This window comes from Heterodontus francisci, chromosome 17 (assembly GCF_036365525.1).
Source record: "Heterodontus francisci isolate sHetFra1 chromosome 17, sHetFra1.hap1, whole genome shotgun sequence".
NCBI lineage: Eukaryota > Metazoa > Chordata > Chondrichthyes > Heterodontiformes > Heterodontidae > Heterodontus > Heterodontus francisci.
In genome coordinates, this window is record NC_090387.1 from 74,394,329 (window position 1) to 74,420,643 (window position 26,315).

The following is a 26,315-nucleotide window of genomic DNA, read 5'->3' on the forward strand; positions in this document are numbered from 1 at the left end:
ACCAGAATTGCATGCAATATTCTAAGTGTGGCCTAACTAAAGTTCTGTACAGCTGCAGCATGACTTGCCAATTTTTATACTCTATGCCCCGACCAATGAAGGCAAGCATGCCGTATGCCTTCATGACTACCTTATCCACCTGCGTTGCCACTTTCAGTGACCTGTGGACCTGTACGCCCAGATCTCTCTGCCTGTCAATACTCCTAAGGGTTCTGCCATTTACTGTATACCTCCCACCTGCATTAGACCTTCCAAAATGTATTACCTCACATTTGTCCAGATTAAACTCCATCTGCCATTTCTCCGCCCAAGTCTCCAACCAATCTATATCCTGCTGTATCCTCTGACAATCCTCATCACTATCCGCAACTCCACCAACCTTTGTGTCGTCCGCAAACTTACTAATCAGACCAGCTACATTTTCCTCCAAATCATTTATATATACTCCAAACAGCAAAGGTCCCAGCACTGATCCCTGCGGAACACCACTAGTCACAACCCTCCATTCAGAAAAGCACCCTTCCACTGCTACCCTCTGTCTTCTATGACCGAGCCAGTTCTGTATCCATCTTGCCAGCTCACCTCTGATCCCGTATGACTTCACCTTTTGTACCAGTCTTTCATGAGGGACCTTGTCAAAGGCTTTACTGGAAGTCCATATAGATCACATCCACTGCCCTTCCTTCATCAATCATCTTTGTCACTTCCTCAAAAACTCAATCAAGTTAGTGAGACACGACCTCCCCTTCACAAAACCATGCTGCCTCTCGCTAATAAGTTCGTTTGTTTCCAAATGGGAGTAAAGCCTGTCCCCAAGAATCCTCTCTAATAATTTCCCTACCACTGACGTAAGGCTCACCGGCCTATAATTTCCTGGATTATCCTTGCTACCCTTCTTAAACAAAGGAACAACATTGGCTATTCTCCAGTCCTCTGGGACCTCACCTGTAGCCAATGAGGATGCAAAGATTTCTGTCAAGGCCCCAGCAATTTCTTCCCTCGCCTCCCTCAGTATTCTGGGGTAGATCCCATCAGGCCCTGGGGACTTATCTACCTTAATGCTTTGCAAGACGCCCAACACTTCCTCCTTTTTGATAACGACATGACCGAGACTATCTACACTCCCTTCCCTAGGCTCATCATCCACCTAGTCCTTTGGTGAATACTGATGCAAAGTACTCATTTAGTACCTCGCCCATTTCCTCTGGCTCCACACATACGTTCCCTCCTCTGTCCTTGTTTGCATGCATCTTGAGCAAGAAGTGCCGAGTGGATGATCCATCTCGATCTCCTCCTGAACTCCCCAGAATCACAGATGCCAGTCTTCAGCCAATCCGATTCCCTCCACGTGATATCAAGAAACGGCTGAAGGCACTGGACACTGCAAAGGCTATGGGCCCTGACAACATTCTGGAAATAGTACTGAAGACTTGTGCTCCAGAACTAGCCGCACCCTCTAGCCAAGCTGTTCCAGTACAGCTACAATACTGGCATCTACCCGACAATATGGAAAATTGCCCAGGTATATTTGATTCACAAAAAGCAAGACAAATTCAACCCGGCCAATAACCGCTCTATCAGTCTACTCTCACTCATCAGCAAAGGGATTGTCGACAGTGCTTCAAGGTCAGAATGACTGCCCTTGACATCGAGGCAGCAAATGACCAAGTATGGCATCAAGGAGCCCCAGCAAAACTGGAGTCAGGGGGAAAATGCTCCGCTGGTTGGAGTCATACCTAGCACACAGGAAGATAGTTGTGGTTGTTGGAGGTCAATCATCTTAGTCCCAGAACATCACTGCAGGAGTTTCTCAGGGTACTGTCCTAGGCCGAACCATCTTTAACTGTCTCATCAATGACCTATCCTCTATCATAAGGTTCGATGAGGGGATGTTCGCTGAAGATCGCACAATGTTCAGCATCACGACTGCTCAGACACAGTGGCAGATTCAGCAAGACCTGGACAACATCCAGACTTGGGCTGATAAGTGATAAGTAACATTCGTGCCACACAGGTGCCAGGCAATAACCGTCTCCAACTATTAAAATTTCTAACCATCTTCTGTTGATGTTCAATGGCATTACGATCGCTGAATCCTCCACTATCAACATCCTGGGGTTACCATTGATCAGAAACTGAACTGGACCAGCCACATAAATGCTGTGGCTACAACAGCAGGTCAGAGGCTAGGAATACTGCGGTGAGTAACTCACCTCCTGACTCCCCAAATCCTGTCCAACATCTTCAAGGTACAAGTCACAGCTGCGATGGAACACTCTCCACTTGCCCAGATGGGTGCAGTTCCAATAACACACAAGAAACTAGACACCATCCAGGACAAAACAGCCTGCTTGATTGGCACCCCATCTACCACCTTCAATTCCCTCCATTACCGACGCACAGTGGAAGCAGTTTGTACCATCTACAAGATGTACTGCAGCAACTCACCAGGACTCCTTCGACAGCACATTCCAAACCTGTGACCTCTACCACCCAGGAGAAGGGCAGCAGATGCATGGGAACACCACCACCTGCAAGTTCCTCTCCAAGCCACACACCACCCTGACTTCGAAGTATATTGCTATTCCTTCACTATCGCTGGGTCAAAATTCTGGAACTCCCTTCCTAAAGGCACTGTGGGTGTAGTTACATCCCAAGGACTGACTGCAGTGGTTCAAGAAGGGAGCTCACCACCACCTTCTCACGGGCAGTTAGGGCTGGGTGATAAATGCCAGCCTAGCCAGTGATGCCCACACCCATAAACGAATAAAAAAAAGGCATTTTGTCAGGAGGAAGACTCCATTGGAGTTTGTTTTCCCTACTTCCTTGCCAATAACCCCCTTCCAGAGATTTGCATCCTTGCTGGCTCTGGCGTTGAAGTCTCCAAGGAGGATCAGTTTGTCATCTGCTGGGACTCTTGCTCAAAGTCATGTAGAATCTCTCATTTGCCTTGTCTGTTGCCTCAATTGTAGGAGCATATGCACTGATGACAGTGGCAGGCCGGTTTCTTGTTAGGGTGAACTGGGCAGTCATGAGATGCTCCCTTATCCACAGGGGTATCGCTGAGGCACCAGTGGAGCTCGTTTTTGGTGGCAAAGCCCACCTATGGAGGTGTTGTTCCTCTTCAGGGTGACCCTTCCAGAAAAAGGTGTATCCACTGCCTTGCTTTTTCAGTTGGCTCTCTCCTGCACATCGTGTCTCACTTAGGGTGGCAATGTCAATATTGAGGTGACTGAATTCCCAAGCTATGATGGTGGTGTGGCGCTCAGGCCTATTGCTGTTGGGGTTGTTCACGAGTGTCCTGACATTCCAGGTCCCAAATTTCATTTTGGCAAATGGAAGCTGCTATGCGTGTTTTATTTTTAACATGGAGTGGTCATTAAACACCAGACACCACAAAGCCTTGGCAGAGCGGGGCCTGGGTCCCATGGCAAAAGGGTTCCAAGATGATCGGAGGCCAGGATCTACTGTGAGACATTAGCACATTCTGTGCATGGTCCTTTGCAGGTGCGTATGCAGCCGTGGTGACAGACGTTATTTATGTTTCCCCCCACCCCCAGTGTTTCCCTCCCCCAACAGCACCCTCCCTTCAACACACATCCAGCCGAACCCTCCACTGCCCCCAGCCTCCACCCCTCCCCTAGACGTCCTCACGGTCCATAGAGTCAGAGAGCTATACAGCACAGAAACAGGCCCTTCGGCTCATCGTGTCCATGCCAGCCATCAAGCACCTAACTCTTCTAATCCCATTTTCCAGCACTTGGCTTGTATGCTGTGGCATTTCAAATGCTCATCTAAATACTTCTTAAATGTTGTAAGGGTTCCTGCCTCTACCACCCCTTCAGGTGTGCGTTCCAGCTTCCAACCACCCTCTGGGTGAAAATTTTTTTCCTCAAATCCCCTCTAAACCTCCTGCCCCTTACCTTAAATCTATGCCCCCTGATTATTGACCCCTCCGCTAAGGGAGTCCCAATAGGACCCCAGACCGAACCCCAGCTCTCCCCCGGGTTTTCTCCACCCTCAGTTCTTTTTCTCTCAGAGAGGCCTTGGCTATCATCAGGTGAGTGATATTCTGGCCAAGAACAGACTGAAGCTGAAAAACCAGTGTAATCAGTGGCCAGTCACAGGCTCAGCAGGAGACTGAAATCTTCCAGTACAGCAGTGGTGGGACAAAGGCAGTAGACTGATCAAAGATACTTAAAATTCAACAAAAGAGCAGATCAGAGACAGAAGTTAGGTCTTAAAGGATAACCAGTGTAGTTCAGAACAGAAGAGTCTTCTTGATGTTGAGAGAAGTACAGGAATTTGAAGTCAAATCTGAAAGAAGATTTAGATCTAGATTTTTCCAGATCCTTTCCACAGCTTGCAGATCAAAAAATACATGGTCTTTTTCGACCTCACAAAAGCCTTTGACTCTGTCAACTGTGAAGGCTTATGGAGAATCCTGCTCATATTTAACTGCTGTCAGAAGTTTGTCACCATCCTCCATCTACTCCACGATAACATGTAAGCCATGATCCTCACCAATGGAACCAGCACAGTCTCAGTCAAGGCCAGGGTCAAGCAAGCCTGTGTCATTGCACCAACCCTCTTCTCCATTTTCCTCACAGCAATGCTACACCTCACCTCCAGCAAACTACCCACAGGCGTGAAGATGATCTAAAGAACAGATAGGAAACTGTTCAAACTACACCGCCTTCAATCCCAAAGCAAAATCACTCCAACCTCCGTCGTCGAGCTTCAGTATGCAGATGATGTTTGAAACTAAGCTCCAGATCATTGTTGACTCCTTCTCTGAAGCATATAAGAAAATGGGTTCTCTTCCAACCAGCTCCCATAGCACAACACCTCCCCTCCATCAATCAAGATTAATGGCGAGATCCTGGAAAATGTGGACCATTTTCCATATCTTGGGAGCCTCCTCTTGGCGAAGGCAGACATCGATGACGAGGTTCATCATCGCCTCCAATGTACCAACTCAGCATTGAGGATCAGGATCTCAAACCTGAGACTAAAGATCATGGTTTACCGGGCAGCAGTGATCCTTGCGCTCCTACGTGCTTTGGAGACTTGGACAACCTACAGCAGGCACCTCAAAGCACTGGAGACGTACCACCAGAGGTGCCTCCATAAAATTCTCCAAATCCAGTGGCAAGAAAGGCAATCCAACAGCAACGTCTGCTCCCAACCCAGTCCAAGCAAACCTGCCCAGTATTGGAGTGCTAATCACCCAAAACCAGCTCCGTTGAGCATGACATGCCATTCACATGTCTGACACTAGACTCCCTAGGCACTTGTTCCACTAAGAACTTGGTCGCGGCAGGAGACACCCAGGATGACAGTGGAAATGCTTTAGAGATGACCTCAAAGCATCCCTGAAGAGATCAAACATCCCTGTTGACTTGTGGGAGTCCCTGGCTCATGACCGTCCTAGATGGAGAAAGCTCATTCGAGAAGGCATTGTATACTTCAAGGGACTCCATCAGGAACATGCAGAGGTGAAGTCGAGGCATCGGATGGGGTGCACAAACCTCCAAACTACTCATCCCCCCTTCAAGCACCACCCGCTCCTCATGTGGTAGTGTTTGAAGATCATGCATTGGACTTATCAGCCATATCAGAACCTAATGAATTGCAGAGAAAGCAAGCCAACTTCGATCCCGTGGGACTGCCTACTGCTACTACTACTACTACCTGTAGTAGCTCTTACTCTCTGTTTTTACATTTCTTGCTAGTTTACTCTCATAATCTATTTTCTCCCTCTATTTTTGTGAATCATTTTTTGCTGGTTTCTAAACATTTTCCAATCTTCTAGCCTACCACTAATCTTCGCAGCATTTTATGCCTTTTCTTTCAATTTGATGCCATCCTTAACTTCCTTAGTTTGACATGAATAATTTATCCTTCTCATAGAGTCTTTCTTTCTCAATGGAATATATATTTGTTGTGAATTATGAAATATCTCCTTAAATGTCTGCCACTGCTTAACTACTGTCTTATCTTTTAATCTATTTTCCCAGTCCACTTTAACCAACTCTGTCTTCACACGTTTATATTACCTTATTTAAGTTTAAAATGCTAGTTTCAGACCCAAACTTCTCACCCTCAAACTGAATGTACAATTTTATCATGTTATGATCACTCTGCCCTACAGGATCCTTTACTATGAGATCATTAATTAACCCTGTCTCATTACACATTACCAGATTTAAAATAACCTGTTCCTTGATTGGTTTCACAACATATTATTCTTTGAAACTGTCCCAAATACACTCAATGAGCCCATCCTCAAGGCTACCTTTGCCAATTTGATTTGTCCAATCTATATGAAGATTGACATTGCCCATGATTATTGCAGTACTTTTCTTGCAAGCCACTATTATTTCTTGATTTATACTCTGTCCTACAATATAGCTACTGTTAGGGCACCTACAGACTATTCCCACCAATGACTTATTTCCCTTTCTATTTCTTATCTCCACCCAAACTGCTTCTACATCATCCTCAGAGCCAAGATCATTTCTGATCACATCCTTTATTAACAGAGCTACCCAACCTCCTTTTCCTTTCTGATTATCCTTCTGAATTGTCAAGTACACCAGAATATTCAGTTCCCAGCCTTGCTCACCTTGCAACCACGTCAGTGTAATAACTATCAGACCATAATCATTTATTTCTATTTGGGGCCATTAATTCTTTTATCGTGTTACGAATGCTGCATTCGTTCAAATAAAAAGCCTTTAATTTTGCCTTTTTATAATTTTTCCCTACTCTGACCCTATTTGCTGGTGCACTCTTATGTTTGTACACTTTGTCCCTTCCTGTCACACGCTGGTTATCATTACCCATATCACTACCTGCACTATTGCGCTGTCCTTTCTCTTTAACTTTCTAAATTTCCCCTCACTTGAACCCTCTTCCCCACTCTTTAGTTTAGAGCCCTAGTTACAACCCTAGTTATTTGATTCCACAGGACACTGGTCCCAGCATGTGAAGCCTGTCCCAACGGAACAGCTCCCTCTTTCCCCAGTATTGGTCCCAGTGCCCCATGAACTGAAACCTATTTCTCCCACACCAATTTTTGAGCCACCCAATCAACTCTCTGAACTTATTTACCCTCAGCCAATATGTGTTGGCTCAGGTAGTAATCCACAAATTTTTACCTTTGTGGTTCTGCTTTTTAATTTATGTACTCATACTCCTGTAGCAGAACCTCTTTCTTAATCCTACCTATGTCTTAATTTGTGTATATATGCTCAGGCTGACCAACACCTCTGGTGGGACAGTTGAAGGTGAGATTGTGATTTCTCCTCACTTCTGCCTCAGTATTCTTATCTCATGTGTTCATGGACTGCTTCAGGAATTTCTGGTACTTTTGTTTTTCTTTCACTAAAAAACAAGAGAAAGTAGGAGGATGCTATGGTTATAGATTATCCTAACAATCCTAGTGGTAGTGAAAGTCTGCCATTAAAATTTTAGAACTTAGCAATGCTGCAGGAGAAAACACTCCTAAAGCCCACAGCCGGGGAAGTCAAGTAGCAAGGTTGGTATCCTTCCATCTACGAAAGATGGTGGGCACGCAGCAAACAATCCATTTAGGTGAGGTGTCTTCTCTTGGTGCACCTTTGCTGATGGCTGTGAAGACCAGCCCTGAGAGGCAGGTTCTGCCACAAGTGCCACTTGTGAAGCTGCCAAGTGACGCTGTGAGTTGTTCATTAGTAAAGAGATTAAAGAAAAGGAACACGAAACAGAGAAAAGACAGTAAGAGAGAGGAGATAACAAGAATATATTTATGCCACTTGGCAGTACCATGCAGTCCATGTAGGGGAGGCGGTGGCATAGTGCTATTGTCACTGGACTAGTAACCCAGTGACCCAAGGTATTGCTCTGGGGACATGGGTACGAATCCCACCACGGCAGAAGGTGGAATTTGAATTCAATTAATTAATCTGGAATTAATGATGGCCATGAAACAATTGTCATCAAAACCCATCTGGTTCACTAATGTCTTTTAGGGAAGGAAATCTGCTGTCTTTACCTGGTCTGGCCTACATGTGACACCTGACCCACAGCAATGTGGTTGACTCTTAAAACCCCTCTAAGATGGCCTAGTAAACCACTCAGTTGTATCAAACCTCTATAAAGTCTAATAAAATAAATGAAACTGAACAGACCAACAGGCATTGAACCTAGGCACTTGAAATGACAGTGGCCAACCTACCCCAACCCAACCCCCGGCAAGGTCCTCCTTACTAACATCTGGGGCTTGTGCCAACGTTGGGAGAGCTGTCCCACAGACTAGTCAAGCAGCAGCCTGACATGGTCATACTCATGGAATCATAACTTAGAATGTCCCAGATACTGCCATTACCTCCTGGGTATGTCCTGTCCCACCGGCAGAACAGACCCAGCAGAGATGGTAGCACAGTGGTATACAGTCAGGAGGGAGTTGCCCTGGGAGTCGTCAACATCGACTCCAGACCCCATGAAGTCTCATGGCATCAGGTCAAACATGGGCAAGGAAACCTCCAGCTGATTACCAAATACCCAACCGCCACCCACCCCCCTCCCCACACCCCTCAGCTGGTGAATCAGTACGCCTCCATGTTAAACACCACTTGGAGGAAACACTGAGGGTGGCACGGGTGAAGAATGTGCTCTGGATGGGGGACTTCAATGTCCATCACCAAGAGTGGCTCGATAGCACCATTACTGATCGAGCTAGCCGAGTCTTAAAGGACCTAGCTAGGCTAGGTGTGCAGCAGGTGATGAGGGGAACCAACAAGAGGGAAAAACATACACGACCTTGTCCTCACCAATCTGCCTGTTGCAGATGCATCTGTACATGACAGTATTGGTAGGAGTGACCACCGCACAGTTCTTGTGGAGACAAAGCTCAGTCTTCACATTGAGGATACCATCCATCGTGTTGTGTGGCACTACCACCGTGCCAAACGGGATAGAAATTGGAACAGATCTAGCAACTCAAAACTGGGCATCCATGAGTTCTGTGGGCCATCAGCAGCAGCAGAATTATACTCAACCACAATCTGTAACCTCATGACCCGACATATCCCCTACTCTACCATTACCATCAAGCCGGGGGATCAATCCTAGTTCAATAAAGAGTACAGGAGGGCATGCCAGGATCAGCACCAGGCATATCTAAAACTGAGGTGTCAACCTGGTGAAGCTATAACGCAGGACTACCTGCATGCCAAACATTATAAGTATAGAGCAAAGCGATCCCACAACCAACGGATCAGATCTAAGCTCTGCAGTCCTACCACATCCAGTCATGAATGGTGGTGGACAATTAATCAACTAACAGGAGGAGGTGGCTCCACAAATATCCCCATCCTCAATGATGGGGGAGCCCAACACATCAGTGCAAAAGATAAAGCTAAAGCATTTGCAACAATCTTCAGCCAGAAGTGCCTAGTGGATGATCCATCTCAGCCTCGTCCTGAAGTCCCCAGCATAACAGATGCCAGTCTTCAGCCAATTTGATTCACTCCACGTGATATCAAGAAATGATTGAAGGCACTGGATACTGCAAAGGCTATGGACCCTGGCAACAGTCTGGCAATAGTACTGAAGACCTGTGCTCCAGAACTAGCTGCGCCCCTAGCCAAGCTGTTCCAGTACAGCTACAGCACTGGCATCTACCCAGCAATGTGGAAAATTGCCCAGCTATGTCCTGTACACAAAAAGCAGGACAAATCCAACTCGGCCAATTACTGCCCCGTCAGTCTGCTTTCGATCATCAGTAAAGTGATGGAAGGTGTTGTCAACAGTGCTATCAAGCGGCACTTGCATAGCATTAAGCTGCTCAGTGACGCTCAGTTTGGGTCCAGCCAGGGCCACTCACCTCCTGACCTCATTACAGCCTTGGTTCAAACATGGACGAAAGAGCTGAACTCAAGAGGTGAGGTGAGTGTGACTGCCCTTGACATCAAGGCAGCATTTGACCGAGTATGGCATCAAGGAGCCCTAGCAAATCTGGAGTCAATGGGAATCGGGGGAAAGCTCTCCGCTGGTTGGCGTCATACCTAGCGCAAAGGAAGATGGTTGTGGTTGTTGGCAGTCAATCATCTCAGCTTCAGGACATCACTGCAGGAGTTCCTTCGGGTAGTGTCCTAGGCCCAACCATCTTCAGCTGCCACATCAATGACCTTCCTTCAATCACAAGGTCAGAGGTGGGGATGTTTGCTGATGATTGCACAATGCTCAGCACTATTCATGACCCCTCAGATATTGAAGCAGTCCGTGTAGAAATGCAGAAAGACCTAGACAATATCCAGGCTTCTGCTGATAAGTGGCAAGTAACATTATTGCCACAAGTGCCAGGCTATGACTATCTCAAAAAAAAAAAGAATCTAACCATCTCCCCATGACATTCAATGGCATTACCATCGCTGAATCCTCCACGATCAACATCCTGGGGTTACCATTGACTAGATACTGAACTGGAGTAGACATATAAATACCGCAGCTACAAGAGCAGGTCAGAGGCTAGGAATCTTGTGGCAACTCACCTCCTGACTCCCCAAAGCCTGTCCACCATCTACAAGGCACAAGTCAGGAGTGTGACGGAATACTCTCCACTTGCCTGGATGGGTGCAGCTCCAACAACACTCAAGAAGCTCAACACCATCCAGGACAAAGCAGCCCGTTTGATTGGCACCCCACCCACATTCACTCCCTCCACCACTGACACACAGTGGAAGCAGTGTGTCCCATCTACAAGATGCACTGCAGCAACTCACCAAGGCTCCTTAGACAGCACCTTCCAAAACCCACGAAGGACAAGGGCAGCAGTTGCATGGGAACACCACCACCTGCAAGTTCCCCTCCAAGCCACACACCATCCTGACTTGGAACTATATCGCTGTTCCTTCACTGTCGCCGGGTCAAAATCCTGGAACTCTCTTCCGAAAAGCACTGTGGGTGTACCTACACCCCAAGGACTGCAGAGATTCAAAAAGGGAACTCACCATCACCTTCACTTGGGCAATTAGGGATGGGCAATAAAAGCAGTTCGAGCCAGCGATGCCCACATCCCATGAATGAATTTTTAAAATGTAACAAACATAGAGTACCACTTTAATTACATTTATCTTTTTGGTGTGAGGTAATACTTTTTGATATATGGTTCGTGTCCACAAATCACACCCAGGATTCTTTCCATATCGACAGTTCTGTGTACATGTCACCATGTGTCTTTGTGACTATAGGTATTTGTATGAGTCTAGATGTATATGTATGTGTGTGTATTTGCTGTGCATATGTAATACTGTAGATAAGTCCCTCTGTGCATATTACTACTGCACAAAAATGGTCATATGTATCTGTGAATACGTATGTGTTTATGTAAAAATTTGTACAGACATCAATCAATCTATGTGTGTTCTTACGAAAATTGTAGCATACAGGGAAATACTATGGGAAAATTTTGATCGTCATTTCCGAGTGTTCAGGAGACTTAAGAAGGAACAATTGATTGGTTGGCATCCTTCCATCTATGAAAGATGATGGACACGCAGCAAACAATCCACTTAGGTGGAGTGTCTTCTCTTGTGTCATGATCCCTGTCTTTTTTTTTCCTCTGGGAAATATGTGGTGTGTCTTTAAGACAGCAAAGGAGCCGTACTGCTTTAAGAACCAGCAAGACTCAGGAGTTAGAGAAAATGCTTTTTGGTTGCCATTAGATACAAGCATACGGAGAGAGAACCAACCAGCTTCAAAGAATGCATCCTGGTTACCCGGCAATAGCCATTCAGGGACCAAGGACCGGATATACAATGTTGCAATTATCTCTTGAACTGGCTTTTTACTTGAAAACAGACTGTTCTAGCTGGGGAATCAGAGAGACAGCTGTGTGTTAGCACCTGAAAGAAGAGCTCTCAGCCCATTTCAACTGAAGGAGGAGAATTTAGTCTGTTTATTTATCATCTCTCAAAATTCTAAAAAAGTCAAGCCAAAACAGAAATCTCTGATAATTTAAACTGAAGGAAGGGAAGTTAGACTGTGACAATCTTTTATCCCTCAAAAACTCTAAAGTCAGATTGATTCTATTGAAAGTGTTTGCAAGTTGTTAATTGTTGAAATTCATTGCTGGAGAAGGAAAGCATCACTTACTACTGGAATTAGATAATAGACTGTTCTACTGTTGAAGAAAGGTTTTTCCCCATCGGAAGGCTGTGAGGACTTCAAGCAACATTGGACTGTAAATTTGCAAGGACTCTAATTTTTTCTATTTTAAATGTTGTTTATGTCTTAGTAATGTTTAACAATTTAACTTTTCTAATTAAACAGTTAACTTGTTGATTTAAAGACACCTGGTTTGGTTAGCTTCATTCGGTGGTTAATAGATGGTACAATTTGGCTGGGTCTTTCTTTAATTTGGAAAGTTTAAAATATGTTAGGCGATCTGTGGAGGGACGGGATTGAATTAACAGTGCGTTTCTCCCACCACAATCAGAATCGTATAATTTGATTGAGAGCTTTGACCGGAGCGGTCAGTCGTAACACTTGGTGCACCTTTGCTAATGCCTGTAAAGGCCAATCCTTGAGAGACAGGTGCTGGCACAAGTGCTTGCACGTGAAGATGCCAAGTGATGCTGTGAGTTGTTTTTGACGTTGGCGCCTGTTGCCAAACTGCTGTAGCCACTGGTCATTGTGGTAGTGCACACCTAACCCTAACCTTAACCCTAACCCTAACTCAATTTCCCTCTTTCGCCAGCTAGTGATACTCGGGTGCGATAGTTGATATTTAGGGCCTTCATGTCAGGTTTGCAAGTATCCTTGAAGCGGAGCTTTAGGCATCCCATTGATCGTCTTGCCCTAGCTACCTCACCATGCAGAAGGTCCTTGGGTATGCGACCGTCTTTCATCCTGTGTGTCCAATCCACCAAAGCCATCTCTATTTGATTAATGCTAACACACTTGGGAGCTCTGCCTTTGAGAGGACTGTCGCATTTGTGATTTTATCCTGCCAGGATATACCCATAATGTGCCAGAGACAGTGAAGATGGAAACTATTGAGATTCTTTCCCTGGTAGCTGTAAGTTGCCCATATTTCACAGCCATAGAGCAGGGTGCTGAGAACACAGGTCATATAAACCATCAGTTTGGTCCTGAGGGTCAGCTTGGCATTATCCTATGCACGCTTTGCAAGTCAGCCAAAGGTGGTAGCTGCTTTCCCTATGTGTGTCAGACTCTGCACCAAGGGACAGATTGTCTGTCACCATGGAGCCAAGACAGCAGAATTTGCTAACCACTTCCAGCAGGGTGTTATATACTGTGATCAGGGGCAGAGATGCAACACCTTGCCCCGTGACCACGGTTTTCTTGATGCTTATAGTCAAGGAGAACAAGTTACAGGCATGGGAGAGACAGTCCCTGAGTCTTTGTAGCTGAGTTTCCGTGTGAGCAACTAGAGCAGCATCATCAGCGTAGAGGAGTTCTCTGATCAGAACGTGATGTGTTTTTGTCTTTGCTTTCAGCCTTGATAGATTGTAGAGCATGCCGTCTGACCTCATGTACAATAGACTCCTTCCATGTCTGCAGGGAAGGGGAAGGCCAGGAGCATGGAGAAGAAGCCAAAGAGAGTGGAGGGCTAACACACAACCCTGTTTCACTCCATTCTTCACTGTGAAACTGTCAGAAGTGGAGCCATCAAACTATACAGTGCAGTGCATGTTGTCATGGAAGGTTGGATGAGACTGAGGAGCTTCGGTGGACAGCCAATGTTTCCCAAAATCTTGTAAAGCCCTGCTCTGCTGACAGTGTCAAATGCCTTAGTGAGATCTACAAAAGTGAAGTAAAGGGGTAGACTCCGTTCCCTACACTTCTCTTGAAGCTGGCGTATGGAGAAGATTTTGGGTACACTCGGTCAGCAAGTAAATGGAGTCTTTTAAGTATGACCCTAGCAAAGACCTTCCCCATGATGCAAAGGAATGAGATGTAAAGTTACCTGTAGTTGTTGCAGTCTCCTCTGTCGCCTTTGTTGTTGTATAGTGTGATGATTTTGGCCTCACACATCTCCTGTGGAACAGAGCCTACTTTCCAGCAAAGAGGTCATAAAGGTAAGCAATTAAGGAAAGCAAAAAAGAAGATAGGAATTGCTCTTTTAAACAGTGTGGGAATGAAAAACGCAGGGACGGCTTTGCGGGTGGAGGCATAGTCGTGACATAGCATGGCAGGCCAGTTTAATTGCAAATAGGAGAGGAAGTGGAGTGCTGAAGACTGATAATTAGACTTCGGAAAGAGACCGTCCCTCGGCTGTAAGCAATTATGATTTCGTTGCTGTTGAGACTGCAGAGGGCGCTGACTTTCTTGTGAGCGCAGTTTGATCATAGAACGGGAGAGAAAGAACAGGCGAGCAGAAGGGATCACCCGGGCTCTGGATGGTGGAGCCAAAGCACATCGCTAAGAAATGGCCGGGAAGTTGTACTGGAGCCGGGGCTGGACAGTGCCCATTCTCATTCTAGGGCTTTGCGCCATCCTTAGCCGGGCTGAGGAGGACAACTTTAGCGCAGAGGTAAAGAAGACATCCAAACTCCGGTTGGAATCAGTTTCCAAGTCGCGTCGTGCATGTACAGCTGCTACAGCACTCACAGACAGACGTACCTTCATATAGCTGTTGCTAATCTGACTGTACGGTGTTAACACGCACCGGGGAATACAATGTTGATACTCAACGTTATTTCTATACAGTATTAAATATGCATGGTTGGACTCATTGATCAGTATTAAAGCGTGGTAATAAATTGGACAGGATTAATATGCATGGTTTAGTCAATGTTCAGTAATATATTAATAGCTTGACTAATTTTACAGTATTAGTATGCATGCATAGGCGCATTGTTATTAGAGTGGTATTAATATGCATGGTTTAATCACTGTCAAGTGTTACTATGAATGGTTCGACTCACTGAACAGAATTAATATACATACCTAGACTCGTTAAGTATTAAAATATGCGGATAAACTGTATTGTATTAAAATGCATAGATTTATTCATTCTACAATACTGATACGTATTAATAGATTTATTGGCCAGTACTAATATGAATGGTAGTCTGACTGTACTTCATTAATATACATGCGTAGGCCCATTATTCAATATTAAACTGCCCCAATAAATTCACAGTATTAGGTTGCATGGCTGTACAATCCCATAACAAAGTGTACAACTACATTTCTAACATTAAAATGCATTATCTAATATTAAAGTGCACTGATTAATTTGCAATATTAAGATGCATGGGTGTACTCGCTATCCAGTAATAAATTTGCTAATAAAGTTAAAATGCATAGATATACTCATTGTCCAGTATTAATATGATAGGTTGACTTCATATCAATATGTATGGATGGACCAGAGCATGAGAATATAAAGTTTTGGAAGAGAAAACATAATGAGGCCATTCATTTACAGTCAATAGTACTCAACAATTGTGTATATTAATAATGTAACCAAGCTCAATTGGACTGCACCTTATTAGGCAGCAAGGCTAATTGCATGCTACTTAGACATTCATTTTAACTGAACAGTAATGCTGACATCCATTTACATTGCACTGTTTAATGAACTGAGACTGACTGTAGGGTGCGATTATTATGCAGTAATAGGCTCTGTAAAGTATTCTACACTGTTGGTCTTTATACAATAGTAACATTAAATGCTAGACTGTCTCTACCCTGTTGATATGCAGGGAACCACTATAAAACATAAACAAACACTGACTGAGTCCGGTCAGCAGTTACATGCAGAAAGACTCATTATTCAGTATAAATATTCAGGCAGCAGTGAACTCCAAATATGTATGTGCATTAAGGATTTTACTGGTGTTGCTGAGTGTTATGGTTATACACCCTAGGGAACACAATCATTGTGATCAGACCTTCTTGTGTCCTCCTTATGTAAGATATGGTTTAAAAATATTGCTTGCATTGGACTTTAATACTGTGCATGAAGCTTGTGGTACAGAAAACAGAGTGGGGGTGAAGGGTAGTTACTCAGGCTGGCAAGAGGTGGGAAGTTATTTTCCTTATGGATTGCTGCTGGAACCACTGTTGCTCACCATTTACATATACAAATTGGACAGGGGAATCAGAAGTAAAATTTCAAAATTTGTGAATAATACCAAACTGAGGGTCTTGGTTAATACTGAGGAAGACTGTGACAAAATACAAGAAGACATTAATAAACTTGCAGAATGGGCATATAGTTGGCAAATGGATTTCGATATAGTTAAGTGCAAGATGGTGCACTTTTATAAGAAGAATAAGGAGGCCACTGACTCCTGGGAAAATAAGATACAAATGGGGTAGAGGAGCAAAGGGATCTAGGGCTACAGATAAATCTGTCACTAAAAGTAGCGAAATAGATTTATAAAACCATAAAAAAAAGCAAACAAAGGAGGAGAAGGAGAAAAACAACACATCTCCTTTCTGGTCGGGCTGTCCATGATCACCTCACCTGACTGTGGTACCATTGGTCAAACTGAAAAGTAGAGAAGACATGTTAAATATGTATCAGACCTTGGTTAGACCACATTTGGTGCACTGTGCACGTTCTGATCTCCATATTATTAGAAACTAGATAGAGGTACTGGAGAAGGTGCAAAAAAGATTTACAAAGGTGATCCCAGAACTGAGAAGTTATATCTATCAGGAAAGATTGAACAGGCTGGGGTTCTTCCTCTGGAAAAGAGAAGGCTGGTTATGAAATGGTTTGTTTGATTGGGTAGATGTGGAGAAGATGGCTGAAAAATTCGGCTCTGTATTGCCTGTAGTTTCGTGCAATGGATGCCATTTTGGTACCTAAATGGTGTCTGTGCTGTGCACGCACACATCTGCTGTGGTCTGTGGCAGATATAATTTTACTGAGGGTGTTAGCACAGGCATTACAGGCGTGCAACAGAAGTATGCAGAATAGGCAGTTTGGGGCTTCATTCTGTATAACGCTGATTCAACTCCAGCACAACCATTTTCAATCTCGCCATTCCAACTAATGCCACCTTTTAAACACACAGAGCTGAACATGCGCTCAACAATAGGAAGGACTTTAATCTCCCCCCCACCTCACCAACACTATTTAAAGGAATCATCAGCTGCTTTCAGTTTAAATGCTGATTGACTTCTGCTGGCTCTGTCTGAGTTTGTAGAAATGCTATGAGTTTTCTAGTGCTATTTAAAGTTGATGATATTGCAAGTGGTAAAGGCCTTGGTCCTGATTTTAAGGGTTTTGGTCAAACCACTTGCTCCCAGTCGTGGATGCTGTAGTTGTCATCCCCCTGGCCTGCTACATGACAGGGAGATTGAGCAGAGACAACACAAAGGAGGACTAGCTGCCTGCAGGGGGAGAAAGAGAAGGGGACGTATGGCTTTTCGCAGGAGGCCTTATCCACCCAAGTCTTCAGAGACCATTTCTCTTACCTGAAACCTAAGCCAAGAGCAGTGTGTGCAACTTCTCTGTTTTATGAAGGAGGTGCTACCAGACTTCAAAAAGAGCGTGGAGTGTGGGGAGAGGCTTCACTTCAAAAAGAGCACGGAGTGCTGGGAGAGGCTTCAGTTCAAAAAGAGTGCCGAGTGCTGGGAGAGGCTTCAGTTCAAAAAGAATGTGGAGAGCTGGGAAAGGCTTCAGTTCAAAAAGAACGTGGAGAACTGGGAGAGGCTTCAGTTCAAAAAGAGCGTGGAGAGCTGGGAGAGGCTTCAGTTCAAAAAGAGCACGGAGTGCTGGGAGAGGCTTCAGTTCAAAAGTGCCGAGAACAGGGAGTGGCTTCAGTTCAAAAAGAGTGCCGAGTGCTGGGAAAGGCTTCAGTTCAAAAAGAACGTGGAGAACTGGGAGAGGCTTCAGTTCAAAAAGAGCGTGGAGAGCTGGGAGAGGCTTCAGTTCAAAAAGAGCGTGGAGAGCTGGGAGAGGCTTCAGTTCAAAAAGAACGTGGAGAGCTAGGAGAGGCTTCAGTTCAAAAAGAGCGTGGAGAGCTAGGAGAGGCTTCAGTTCAAAAAGAGCGTGGAGAGCTGGGAGAGGCTTCAGTTCAAAAAGAGCGTGGAGAGCTGGGAAAGGCTTCAGTTCAAAAAGAGCGTGGAGAGCTGGGAGAGGCTTCAGTTCAAAAAGAACGTGGAGAGCTGGGAGAGGCTTCAGTTCAAAAAGAGCGTGGAGAGCTAGGAGAGGCTTCAGTTCAAAAAGAGCGTGGAGAGCTAGGAGAGGCTTCAGTTCAAAAAGAGCGTGGAGAGCTGGGAGAGGCTTCAGTTCAAAAAGAGCGTGGAGAGCTGGGAGAGGCTTCAGTTCAAAAAGAGCGTGGAGAGCTGGGAGAGGCTTCAGTTCAAAAAGAGCGTGGAGAGCTGGGAGAGGCTTCAGTTCAAAAAGAGCGCGGAATGCTGGGAGAGGCTGTCCTGTATCCTATCGGATCCTCTATCCGATCCAGTTCAGTGGAACGAGCCTTTCAAAGAAAATCAAGAATGACATCACAGGCAAGCAGGTAGGTGATTGGTTGGGAAAGAAACTAGCTGTTTGGTAAGGTCTATTCCAATCCTAACGTTTAAAATAGTAAAGGAACTAGTGGTAAGCTAAATAAAAAATATAGAAAAGGAAAATAAAATAAATAATTGAATGAAATAATTAAGTAGTTAATTAAAACACATTAAGGATGGCAGGACAGGTGATGTGTCAAGGCTGCATCAGTGGGAGCTCCTGGATGCCAGTGTGATCCAGGACAAACACGTCTGCAATAAGTGCTTGCGGCTCGAAGAGCTTCGGCTCAGTCATTGAACTGGAGGCCGAGCTACAGACGCTGAGACACATCAGGGAGGGGGAAGGTTACCTGGACACTTTGTTCCAGAAGGCAGTCACACCCCTTAGGATAGGGTCTTCTGATATGGTCGGTGGTCAGGGACAGGAGTGTGTGGCCGCAGTCGAGGCAGGTAAGGGGACCCAGAGGGCAGGAATGCTGGAGCCTCAGCTTTTGCGATTGTCCAACAGTTGCTGGGTCAAAATCCTGGAACTCTCTTCCTAACAGTACTGTGGGTGTACCTACCCAACATGGACTGCAGCGGTTCAAGAAGACAGCTCACCTCCACCTTCTCAAGGGCAATTAGGGATGGGCAATAAATGCTGGCCTGGCCAGCGATGCCCACATCCCATGAATGAATAAAAAAAAACAGGTTTGAGGTTTTTTCAGCTTGTTTGAATGAGAGTGGGGGTTGCAGGGTGGATGAGCAACCTGACCATGGCACCATGGTACAGTAAGCCATTCAAGTGGAAGGAGAAAAAATGAATGTGGTGGTAGTAGGTACAGTATAGTTAGGGGAATTGACACTGCTCTCTGCAGCAAAAAGCGAGAGTCCAGAGGCTGTGTTGCTTCCCGCTGCACAGGGCTGGAGAGGAATTTACAGTGGGAGGGGAAGGATCCGGTCGTCGTGGTCCATGTAAGTATCAACGACTTAGGCAGGACAAGGAAAGAGGTTCTGCATAGTCAGTCTGAGGAATTAGGCACTAAATTAAGAAACAGAACCTCAAAAGTAATAATCTCTGGATTATTATCTGAGCCATGTGCAAATTGGCATAGAGCAAATAAGATTAGAGAAATTAATGCGTGGCTCAAAGACTGGTGTGGTAGAAGTGGGTTCCAGTTCGTGGAGCACTGGCAGCAGTACTGGGGAAAGTGGTGGCTGTACCGTTGGGACAGTCTACACTTAAACCATGCTGGGGCCGGTGTTCTAGAGAGCCGCATAACTAGGGAAGTGGAGAGGATTTTAAACTGAATAGTGGGGGCAAGGGATCAAATTTGGGAAGATATGGTAAATCAAGGAGTCGAGACAAGATAAGAGAGGAAGGTATTAATATGGGAAATGATAAACAGACAAATCTAAGAGTAAATTAACAGATAAGGCTAGAGGTTACAAAAATAATAAAAGGACAAAATTAAAAGCTCTGTATCTGAATGCACGTAGCATTCGAAACAAAACAGATGAACTGAGAGCACAAATAGAAATAAATAAGTATGATCTGATAGCCATTACAGAGACATGGCTGCAGGATGACATAGATTGGGACCTGAACATTGATGGTTACATAGCATTTAGGAAGGACAGGAAGCTAGGAAAAGGTGGAGGGGTGGCTCTGTTAATTAATGATGGTATTAGTGCAATAGAGATGGATGACCTAAGTTCAGGAAACCAGGATGTAGAAGCAGATTGGGTAGAGATGATAAATCATAAAGGCAAGAAGTCACTTATGGGAGTGGTCTACAGGCCACCTAACGTTAACCACGTTGTAGGACGGGGTACAAAGGATGAAATGATGGCAGCCTGTCAGAAAGGTACGGCGATAATCATGGGGGATTTTAACCTACATATAGACTCGAAAAATCAGATGGGCAGAGGTAGCCTAGATGAAGAGTCCATTAAATGTTTTCAGGATAATTTCTTGGAACAGTACATCCTGGAGCCAACCAGAGAGCAGGCTATACTAGACCTGGTATTGTGCAATGGGATAGGATTAATTAATGACCTCATAATTAAGGCGCCCCTAGATAGCAGCGATCATAATATGATTGAATTTTACATTCAGTTTGAGGGAGAGAAGAGTAGTATTTTAAACTTAAATAAGGGCAATTATGAAGGCATGAAAGCAGAGCTAGCTAAAATAAACTGGCAAATTAGGTTAAGAGATAGGTCAATAGAGATGCAGTGACAGACATTTAAGGGGATATTTCAGAATACACAGAATAGATACATTCCAATGAGAAAGAAAAATTCCAAAGGGGGGACCCGCCATCCGTGGTTAACTAAAACAGTTAAAGATAGTATCAAACTTAAAGAAAAAGCATATAATTGCGCAAAGATGGGTGGCAGGTCAGAAGATTGGACAGAATATAAAAAACAGAAAAGATTGACTAAAAATTGATAAGGAAGGTAAAATTAGAGTACGAGAGAAAGCTCGCTAGAAATATAAAGACAGATAGTAAAAGTTTCTATTGATATTTAAAAAAGAAAAGAGTTAACAAACTGAGCATTGATCCTATAGAAAGTGAGTCTGGGGAATTAATAATGGATAATAAGGAGATGGCAGATGAATTGAACAGATACTTTGCATTGGTCTTCACTATAGAGGATACAAGTAATATCCCAGAATTAGTTGTGTCAGGAAATTGAAGGGAGGGAGGAATTCAAGAAAATTACAATCACCAGGGAAGTGGTACTGAACAAATTGTTGGAACTGCGGGCTGACAAGTCCTCAGGATCTGATGGACTTCATCCTAGGGTCTATAAAGAAGTGGCTAGTGCGATAGTTGATGCGTTCATTTTAATTTTCCAAAATTCCCTAGATTCAGGGAAGGTTCTGCTAGACTAGAAAATAGCGAATGCAACTCCTTTATTCAAAAAGGGATGGAGACAGAAAGCAGGAAACTACAGGCCAGTTCGCTTAACATCTGTCTCAGGGAAAATGTTAGAGACTATTATTAAAGACGTTATAGCAGGGCACTTAGAAAAATTGAAGGTAATCAGGCAGATTCAACATGATTTTGTTAAAGGGAAATCATGTTTAACCAATTTATTGGAGTTCTTTGAGGGAGTTACATGTGCTGTGGATGAAGGGGAACCGGTGGATGTATTGCACTTAGATTTCCAGAGGGTATTTGATAAGGTGCCACGTCAAAGGTTATTGCAAAAATAAAAGCTCATGGTGCAGGGGGTAACATATTGGCATGGATAGAAGATGGGCGAGCTAACAGGAAACAGAGAGTAGGCATAAATGGGTCATTTTCTGGTTGGCAAGATGTAATGAGTGGTGTGTCATAGGGATGTGTGCTGGGGCCTCAACTTTTGACAATTTATATAAATGACTTAGATGAAGGGACGGAAGTTATGGTTGCTAAATTTGCTGATGACACAAAGATAGATAGGAAAGTAAGTTGTGAAGAGGACATAAGGAGGCTACAAAGGGATATGGACAGGTTAAGTAAGTGGGCAAAAATCTGATAGATGGAGTATTATGTGAGAAAATGCAAAGTTGTCCATTTTGGCAGGAAGAATAACAAAGAAGCATATTATCTAACTGGTGAGAGATTGCAGAGCTCTGAGATGCAGAGGGATCTGGGTATCCTACTGCATGAATCGCAAAAGGTTAGTATGCAGGTACAGCACGTAATTAGGAAAGCTAATAGAATGTAATTGTTTATTGCAAGTTGAATTGAATACAAAAGTAGGGAGGTTATGCTTCAGCTATACAAGGCATTGGTGAGACCACATCTGGAGTACTGTGTACAGTATCGGTCTCCTTATTTAAAGAAGGATGTAAATGCGTTGGAAGCAATTCAAAGAAGGTTTACTCGACTGATACCTGGAATGGGCGGGCTATCTTATGAGGAAAGATTGGACAGGCTAGGCTTGTATCCACTGGAATTTAGAAGAGTAAGAGGTGACTTGATTGAAACATATAAGATCCTGAGGGATCTTGGCAGGGTGGATGTGGAAAGGATGTTTCCCCTTGTGGGAGAATCTAGAACTAGGGGTCACTGTTTAAAAATAAGGGGTCACCCATTTAAGATAGAGATGAGGAGAAATTTTTTCTCACAGAGGGTCGTGAGTCTTTGGAATTCTCTTCCTCAGAAGGCGGTGGAAGCAGAGTCTTTGAATATGTTTAAGGCAAAGGTAGATAGATCCTTGATAAGCAAGAGATTGAAAGGTTATCGGGGATAGGTGGTAATGTGGAGAAATCAGTTTAGCCATGAAGTTATTGAATGGCGGAGCAGGGTCGAGGGACCGAGTGGCCTACTCCTGCTCCTAATTCGTGTGTTCGTATGGAAATCAGCCACCATTGCAGGCAGACATGCAGCCTCAGAGCAGGGCACGAGCGGCACTGCCAGTGGCTGTCCAAGTGACCAAGGCCATGAATTTCTTCACATCAAGATTCTTCCAGGCTGGAGCAGATGATATTTTCCACTGCTCTATAAGGGAGGTGATTGATGCTGTTTATGCCTCATTGTCTTCTCTCTGACCAGAGGGAGGCAGGTGGAATGTGCATATGGCTTCACTAGGATAGCGGGCTTCCTTATGGTGTATGGTGCAATGGTATAATTGACTGTGCACGCATGGTTTTGCAGGCACCACATATAAATGCAGAGATGTACTGCAACCACAACCACAAAGGGTTCCAATCCCTGAATGTGCAGTTGGTGTATGATCACGCTCAGCACATCAGGCAGGTGAATGGCTGGTAACCTGGCAGCAGGCATGATGCCTTTATTCTGTGCCAGTCTGCTGTTCCATCAGTATTTCAGCCACCACGTTAAACCAGAGAGTGGTAGCTAGTCAGCAAGGGCTATCTGCTGTACACTTAGCTCATGACTCCAGTGTGGAACACAACCACATGTGTGTAACACGTATATATTGAGTGCCATGCTGCCACAGGAAATATGATTGAACAACTATTCGGATGCTCAAGCAACGCTTTCACTTCTTGGACCACTTTGGAGGAGACCTGTAGAACTCACTGGAGCTTTTGTCATGATTCATCATGGTCTGTTGTATCTTGCACAACTTTGCCATTGTGAGGGCACAGCCCTTGCCATCAGGTAGACAGTGACTAGATGAGGAGGAGGAGAAGGAGGAAAACAACACATCCCCTTTCTGGTTGGGCTGTCCGTGATCGCCTCATCTGACAATGGTACCATTGAACACAACCCCAATTCCCCAATTCTACAACAGCCCCACCTGTTACCTTTCCCCTGTCACTGCCCATCACAGCATCCTCTTGGCCACAATGCTGAAATAAAAGCCACCACAAAACAACCATTCCAAACCAACTTTATCAAAAAAACCCATCTAATATTACAGCCTTGTGCATTTCTTTAATGCCTTTGCCTGGTCTGGTGCACCAATGTAATGCTACCCCAATGGCTACAGCTTAGCTGGTAGAAGAGTGCTGAATTTCAGTGGGGAAAACTGCATATGGCCTTGCCGGGTGCCCTTAAGCACTTCTGGGCGGCACAGTGGCGCAGTGGTTAGCACCGCAGTCTCACAGCTCCAGGGACCCGGGTTCGATTCCAGGTACTGCCTGTGTGGAGTTTGCAAGTTCTCCCTGTGTCTGCGTAGGTTTTCTCCGGGTGCTCCGGTTTCCTCCCACAAGCCAAAAGACTTGCAGGTTGATAGGTAAATTGGCCATTATAAATTGTCACTAGCGTAGGTAGGTGGTAGGGAAATATAGGGACAGGTGGGGATGTTTGGTAGGAATATGGGATTAGTGTAGGATTAGTATAAATGGGTGGTTGATGTTCAGCACAGACTCGGTGGGCCGAAGGGCCTGTTTCAGTGCTGTATCCATAATCTAATCTAATCTAAGGCTGTCTTCGGACTGCACCACCTTGACATGGGCAGCAGTCTGGGCTGGCTAGCTGACAGGTAACAGCAGGGGCACTGGTGGAGTGACAGTGGTGAAAGGACAAATGCTGTCACCCTGAAAGAGGACAGCAGATTCATGCTCCACGGAGCCTCCGCCACTCTTCATGGGCAGTGCCTCAGAAGTCTAGTAATCTGTTGGAGGATAGATTGCTGGTCCACTGTGAGACCCTACAAGCCCCTTTGAGCATTGGTATCCACAGCCATAATAGCTGCAGTCTAAGACTTTGTGGCAGCAATCTGAGATTGTATGACCTCAGTCTAAGCTTCTACTGCAGAACTCAGACATTGGGTGGCTACTTCTTGAACTGCAATGGAAGCTAACGCATCAACATGAAGATGCTGCATCATGGTTCGTTCAGCAAGTGTTCTCATAGAGTTGGCCACCACTTCCACACTGGAAAGGATGGGCTTTGTGCCAAGTTCATGCCAGACTCCTCCCTGTTCTTGGCAGTGACAGCGGGCTGTCTTGCAGATCTGCCAATGCACCAAGCATTGTGCCTACCCATCAGCCTTTTCTTGTATGCTACCCCACTGAAGTCCTCATCTGAGTCCTCAGGAGCAGAATCATGCGTAATCTCACCTTCCGGGGAGCTGGCACCTATGTGAACCATTCCTCCTGCTCTGGCTGCATGATGGCTCACCATTTGCAGATACCACTTCTATGCTACCCTCTAACCTACGCATAGTGCCAGTATCTGAGCTGGTGGCTGTGAGTGTGGGATTGAGTGATAGTGTTTCATTGTCACCATCTTGCTCCTTTTGGACTCTATGATCCCATGCAACTGTCTAGCCAGGTGGCAGTTCTTGGGTACTTGAAAGGAGATAGGCACATGGGTAAGGTTGCAGTGAGGGAAGAGGGAGAAAGCAAGAGGTACATGCTTACATAATCTGCAGTTTGTAAATCAGAAGAGATACTGGAATGAGGGGGAAATGGAGTGTCGATTGGATCATTAGATGACGTACCATCACCTTCAGTTGTTTCAGCCCTGCTGGTGGTCATAACTGCTCCAATGATAGTTAGCACCATCTCTTCCATCAGGATGAGGACATTCATCCATGTCTATACCCTGTTGGTTAGGTGCTGCTGCCTGTGGTTGTGCACAACCTTGTCCTGAAAGAGAGAGGGAAGTGTGTCAGTGAATGTGGTGCAATATGTTTGGGTGATGTGGCTGTCATAGTTGAATAGCTGGCAATGCGTGCAAGCTGCGAGATGTGGATGTGGGGCTTGCAGCAGTGCTATATTTGTGAAGGTGAGATGAAGCTGTGAATGTGAAGTATGAGTTGTGGTTGATAAAAAATATTGGTAGGTGAGTGAAGTGGGGGAGGGGGGTGCGTGGTTGGTGATGTCAATGGAGCAGTGTGTGAGGCTAGCGGTTCATTTGTAAGGGTATGGCATTTGAAGATGCATTCATTGACCTTGACCATTCATAAGTTCATAGGACTTCTTTTGACGCTGCATCCAGGTCCTTGGGGCTAGACTCCTGACATTGACCAAGATGGCTATCTGCTGCCACTGCCTTCTCTGTTTGTCTGGAGGGCTTCCAAGCCCCCTGTGAGTAGAGGATTCAGTCCTCATAACTACCTCATGCACCACGGCCTCCAGTGCTACACAAAAGAGCATGCTGTGTGTCCTTTTGTGCCATATTCACTCTTCTTACAGATTAAATATTCTTCCCCAGTCACTTCCAGCACCTGCAGGCTGACTTTAAGTAATGCAGGTCACCTTTAAAGTGGTGCTAACTTTGCATGACCTTGGGCCCCCTGGTAAGGTGTGCAGCCACTCAGCAGCAGATTTAACACCGCGCTGCACACTACTATCATTTGAATTAGCAGGCAGCACAAAGTTTGAGTCCTACCTGTAGCGCAACAAATGGGCATGGGTTAATCACGCATCGTAA

The 26,315-nt window shown here is 45.0% G+C and overlaps 1 protein-coding gene across 3 annotated transcripts in view; it reads left to right on the plus strand.

Moving 5' to 3' along the window:
* LOC137379064 (matrix metalloproteinase-15-like) overlaps positions 1–26,315 on the plus strand; it is a 163,435-nt gene that overhangs the window by 47,055 nt on the left and 90,065 nt on the right. For 2 of the 3 annotated variants that reach the window (XR_010976731.1, XM_068049686.1), the window contains exon 1: positions 14,367–14,545. The exons of the other annotated variant lie outside the window; for it this stretch is intronic. Coding sequence is in view for 1 of the 2 variants with exons in the window: in XM_068049686.1 (XP_067905787.1) it covers positions 14,441–14,545 (105 nt within the window). In the remaining variant the exon portion in view is untranslated. Of the gene's footprint in view, positions 1–14,366; positions 14,546–26,315 lie in introns of those variants that run through there. 3 annotated transcript variants of the gene reach the window in all.